Source organism: Zalophus californianus, chromosome 2, assembly GCF_009762305.2.
Source record: "Zalophus californianus isolate mZalCal1 chromosome 2, mZalCal1.pri.v2, whole genome shotgun sequence".
Taxonomy (NCBI): Eukaryota; Metazoa; Chordata; class Mammalia; order Carnivora; family Otariidae; genus Zalophus; species Zalophus californianus.
Genome location: NC_045596.1, coordinates 128,249,595 through 128,255,594, shown reverse-complemented (window position 1 = coordinate 128,255,594; position 6,000 = coordinate 128,249,595). Strand labels below are relative to the sequence as shown.

At 37.0% G+C, this 6,000-nt stretch overlaps 1 protein-coding gene across 10 annotated transcripts in view; it reads right to left on the bottom strand.

Moving 5' to 3' along the window:
• Positions 1–636: 636 nt before the first annotated feature.
• Positions 637–6,000, bottom strand: part of ARFIP1 (ADP ribosylation factor interacting protein 1) — a 130,845-nt gene continuing 125,481 nt past the window's right edge. For all 10 annotated transcript variants that reach the window (XM_027598616.1, XM_027598618.1, XM_027598623.1 and 7 more), the window contains one exon: positions 637–2,507. In XM_027598616.1, the coding sequence (XP_027454417.1) occupies positions 2,352–2,507 (156 nt within the window). In that variant the 3' untranslated portion in view covers positions 637–2,351. The remainder of the gene's footprint in view (positions 2,508–6,000) is intronic.

Here is a 6,000-nt window from a genome sequence, read left to right as displayed (position 1 = left end):
CAGCACTGCTTAACAAAGTCTTAAAAGTGTATATCTACTTTGAGGGCTCATTTTCATTTCTAAGAATCTAACCTAAGGAAATAACTAGGTAGAGTACAAAGATGAAGGTGTGCATGTTAAAGGATATTCAAACTAGACCTTATAATATAATCGGTAACTAAAATCTGTAACTTCAGGGGAGAGTTAGGTGGTTCCATGCAGTACTTACTGACTTGGGAAGTTATTTTATCTTCAATTTTTTGAAATTATCTTCTAATTTTTTTCTACAATGAATATAAATTACTTTCCTAACAAAGTAAATATACCAACTGGCTAATATGTTAATTCTTTCTTTTGCACATGTACCCACTACTCAGAATCAGATATTTTTAGTCTATTCTAAAAAATCATCAGTCCCTGAAACTGTTTAATTCCTTAGCTACTAAAACTGTTACCAATATGTGCTAAGAGTGGACGTGTTCCACTCCCAAGGGAGACTCTAATTGAGGAAAAAGAATAACTTACTGAAGAAAAGCTGTTATAAATGACAGAAGCACCATTTTTTGTTCTTGTTCTTAAAGTCAGGAAAAGACAAATCACATCTTCACAATTTCCAGATAGTTGCTTCTTAAATTATGAAGAGCCATAGAAACAAGGTAGTGCAGCAAATACTTTTAATAAGAATACAAAATTCACACCAGAGGCACATTCTGGGGAATGTACAGGAACTATTACAAGTAGTAATTCTGCTGGAAGAATAAAATAAGGCTCTGTCAGAGTACAAATATACAGGAAGGAATGATTTAAAATAGGTTTATGATTTACAATCACATTACATTGTACATATTAAGCACTGAAAACAGGCATATTAATTAAAAAGCCAGCTAAAAGGCATTTGAACATATATAACAAATCTTACAGTCCACAGAGTTCATGTATAACAGTAATTTTTTTAGTACTTCATCTCAACACAAAAGAAATGAAGACATATTAATTTATGTCTATGACAAAAATCAAGAGAACTTATACTTAAAAGGCTTACATTACTGATAGAACCACACAGCGGATAGGTCAACTACATAACACAAACCCAGCAGTGCTGAGCAACTAAAACAGTACTGGCCTTTCCAATCCCCTTTCTTGTTACCACCACACTGTCCCAGATTACCTTTCCATTACTCAAATGAAGAAAAATTCCTCCATCTTCTCATTCCATGAAAGGAATGAAGAAAAACCAAACAGCAAATTCAAAAGTTGATTTTACCATAAACCTGAACGTGGTTTAAGGAATACAAAGAAACCCAATACTGATACACAGTGTTCCTTTCCAAGGAAGGAAAAGACACGTCAAACATTATCTGAAAGGGGTTTCTTTATGGATTATGTACATTGGTTGAATGAGAATTACTGTATCTGAGAAGGCACATGTCTGTGATTTAAGGCTTAACCGGTATCGTTACATATGGAAGTCAATGAAAGCTGTCTAGGAATTCACTTCTGTCAAAATGGAATTTACTCCAAAACTTGCTTTCTAAGCACAGATTTCTACTCTAGAAACCATCAAGAGTTTCTATTCCCAAGTCCACCTGCCAAAAAAAATTCTCTTAAGCAGGTTTCATTATGAATCAAAAGAAATGGCTAACATAACTGCCCAATGACTTTGGGTGATGCAAACTGTTAAGCTCAAAAGCCTCACAGAAATGACAGTGTGATTCCTGCGTCTTAAAAAAAAAAAAAAGGTTAAACAAAATTATAATAGTACAGAATCATTTTTAAAAAGGCATTTGCCACAACTCCACAAGCTAATCAGTCATTCATTAGAGCTGCCACCTCTGTGTGGATGCTGCAGGAACACCATATAATTTTACTCTGCAAAATAGTTTCTTTTTTCTTTAAGACAATACATGAAAATGAATCTCTTAAAGATGTTTAATATATTCATATATAAAATATCTGATGTTGATACAAATCATGTAAACGTCCCTTTGGAAAAGCTACAACTGGCCCTCTTTCCAGGACCAAAAACCTTGAATTTTTATATCTGGTCAGTGCAAATCTATATTAGATGTTTTCAAACTACAGAAATAGCCATCAACCCTCACAATACAAAAAGATTTCTCAAAAAGGAAAATTATTGTGTTCAGATCATAGAAATTATGTTTACATTAAAATCACCCACCTTCCCATCAAATTTAACAGTTCAGTTGTTAAAGTATGAAAAAGGGAAAAATTAAAGCTGTTTGTGCAAGAATCACTACAATGGTTGTGGTCACCAGTTCCCTAATCTTAACCCAACTCTGCTTAATTCTTATTAGGTTTGTTTAGAAATATAATGACGTGACTTTTCTTTTTTTTTTCCCCCGGGTGTGATTTTACTGTTCTTCAAGCCAAGATGGGGCGTCCACTCCAGGGGTTTTCAATTTGATATGGAACTGTTTAAGTGTCTGTTCAAGCTGCTTCTGATTCCCGGCAAAGTAAGCGGCAATGGCATTGTGGAAAAGAACCAGCTGATTGTGCAGCACTTTAACCTGTGAACAGGGCAGGGTCACAAGACCAAGTGTTAACACCAATGGCAATGAAATATAAGGTGACTTATCACATGTCCTCACTAAATAGTGTAGCTCTCATCAGGAAAAGCTGTTTTAATAAAGACCAAGTATTTCACACATACACACACACACACCCTGACTATACATCTTTGCAGGGTCACTGAGCCTTTGATGACTTTTTAATTTCCCTAAAGGGAATAGGTCAGTTTAAGAAGCTGTGTATTTTGTTAACCATATTCAAACACCACTGAGGGCATTAATTAAAAATACTACTAAATCCCCCCTCGGAGCACCTGGGTGGCTGTCATTAAGCATCTGCCTTCGGCTCAGGTCATGATCCCAGGGTCCTGGGATCGAGCCCCGCATCGGGCTCCCTGCTCAGCAGGAAGCCTGCTTCTCCCTCTCTTGCTTCCCCTGCTTGTGTTCCCTCTCTCGCTGTGTCTCTGTCAAATAAATAAAATCTTAAAAAAAAAAAAATGCCCCCTCAAACTAAATACATTCAAAATCAAATACTGAAGAGGGAAAATTATATATAAATATTTACTATACCGTATATGCTATATACCAAATATGGACATCATTAAGGCTAAACTTTACGTAAAACAGAGTAGGCCAGATATTTTGAAATACTGCGGTTCTCTGCAAAGAATCAAGCCAAGTGGCATGGCAGCAAGTGTTGCCCAGAAAGCCAATTTACTTAAAGTTCACATGACTCTGTTATTTTCAAGTACTTAGTACTTCTAATGATAACAAGATTATGTTTTAACCAAGTTAAACCAAGCTACTTCTGTAAATCTTTATTAAAGAAATCAGCAAAGCATTACAAAGATTTATGAATAAAATTCTTTCCTGAGCTCTCATTTATAACTGCAAAAGTTCAAAGATAAAGTATAAAATATACTAACTTATCCATCTAATGCAATATTTATTACAATTGATCTTTAGGGGTGACTGGGTGGCTCAGTCAGTTAAGTGTCCGCCTTCGGCTCGAGTCATGATCCCAGGGACCTGGGATAGTGTCAGGCATCAGGCTCCTTGCTCAGCGGGGAGCCTGCTTCTCCCTCTGCCCCTCCACCTGCTTGTGTGCTCTGTTTCTCTCTCAAATAAAATCTTAAAAAAAAATTGAGCTGTAGTAATTTTTAGTGATGTTTGAACTTTAATAATTTTTACTGATATAAAAACATCTGATATATAATGCTAAGGGAAAAACAGGACATGGCATTTTATATGACATTTACATTAATTTTATTATGACACACGAACACACACAAATAGTCTCTCTAGTCTTTTCTCCATCCATCTACCTCTACAAAGCAAACAACACAAACCTTTATATCAGATATTTATTTGTAAAGTCTTTATTTTAAAATTTAAAATATTATAAAAATAAGACACACTCCAGATTATAAAGTAAAACTTCCCGATCCATACTTTCTGCACCTATTCCCTCCCCTGCCACACGAGAATCACTATTAATGTTTTATTGTGTTCCCTTTGAGAATTTTTCTACATGTATACATATTTAAAACACAAAGGGACTGCACTATGCACACTTTCTGTAATGCTGTTTCCTCAAAATATCTTAGATATTTTGATGATGTCCTTAATGATGTCCATATTTGGTATATAGCATATACTGTAGAGTAAATATTTATATATAATTTTCCCTCTTCAGTATTTGATTTTGAATGTATTTAGTTTGAGGGGGGATTTAGTAATATTTTTAATTAATGCCCTCAGTGGTGTTTGAATACGGTTAACAGAATACACAGCTTCTTAAACTGACCTATTCCCTTTAGGGAAATTGAAAAGTCATACATTAAATACAGTACCATACACTGTTCTTAGGAAAATAGAAAAAAATTCCTTTCCTCATGAGCTTCTATCCTCAGGGGGTGGGGAAAGAGAGAAGGGAGACCAGAAACAACAGTAAGTATTGACACCCCAGGAAACGAGTATCTCAAGCCTTGAGGTTAGGCTAACTCTCAGACCCTTAGGTCATCTGGCATTGGGATGTACTTAAAAGTTGTTTAAAACAAAAGACATTTTTTCTCTTCTTCTGATAAAGAGAAAAACAAATTCTAGCAGGGATATAGTTTAAGAAGACCACATAGGAATAAACAATGAAAACTAAAAAAATGTCTATACGAACTAAAAGGGATATATCTTAAATTTACCTGGTCAGACATTAAGGCCTTTATAATGAAAACCTCTGGTAGCAGGTACAAGGACAAACATGAAACATTTAACACCATGTATCAGGCACTGTACTAGGGATTAAGGCACACGGCAGCAGAAAATTAGTATGATAAATGGGTAGTAAAAGTACATTGGGTTCACTTAAAATAAAAAAAGGGCACTTGTGGGGAGAGTAAGTTTTTTCAAGAAGTATTGGAGAAGAACATTGGGTGACTGCCTCCAGCTCAGGTCATGGTCCCAGGGTCCTGGGATCGAGCCCCGCATCGGGCTCCCTGCTCTGCGGGAAGCCTGCTTCTCCCTCTCCCACTCCCCCTGCTTGTGTTCCCTCTCTCGCTGTGTCTCTCTCTGTCAAATACATATAATCTTCAAAAAAAAAAAAAAGAAGAACATTGGGACAGGAGAACTCCAGCTCCCCCGCCCTCTGCTTCTGAGATATGGGGGTATTTCAAAGGATGATGAGCCTCAACCTAAGGGCAATTATTAAAGAAACAGGATAATGTTAGGGAAAGCAGGCTTCTAAAAGGCAATTTAGGAAGTGAGCAAAATATTTGATTATACTGGACTGCTACGATAATGGCCCCAAAGAATCACTCTTCTCAGTAGGATTATCTACACCCTTGGAGAGTCTTCTGCAACGAGCTTGGCCATATAATATTAGAAAATGAGGCCTGATAGGCAAGCGCTTGCCCTCTTGGGACTACTGCCGCCACCTTTTGAGGATGCACAGTCTAGCCTTCCTCCAAGAAGCCCACAGGGAGAGAGGGCCTTCATCCCAGCTACGCCCAGGGTTCAGCAGGCCTTCCAGCTGAAAGTGAAACCAGAAGAACCCATCTACCCAACCCACACAATTGCGGTAAATAATAAATCATTACTGTTCTAGGCCGCCAAGTTTAGGGTACTTTGTTATGCAGCAAAATATAAGGGGTACATCTATGAAAAAGGTCAAGAATGCATTTTCCTAGCAATGAATAAGGGTTTTAGAAAACACAGTGAAAAGGAGGAACATCAAAAGGGGGAGGATAGGCTTGGAAAGAGGAAAGGCTAAGCTGGGTGATAAAGTAAAGGAGAAAGTACCTGGGGAGGTTAGGAGTCGGGGTGGTTGCGAGATGAGAGAATAGAGAGAGAAAGCAGCTAGGGAACAGAGAGTCAAACAAGAGAGGCATATATGCTCCTAACTAGTCCCAAAATCTAACTGCATTTTTGGAGTAAATGTAATATAGTATCTTTGAAGACTTTACTTCCAACGTTCTAGAAGACCTGACAATTGCATTAG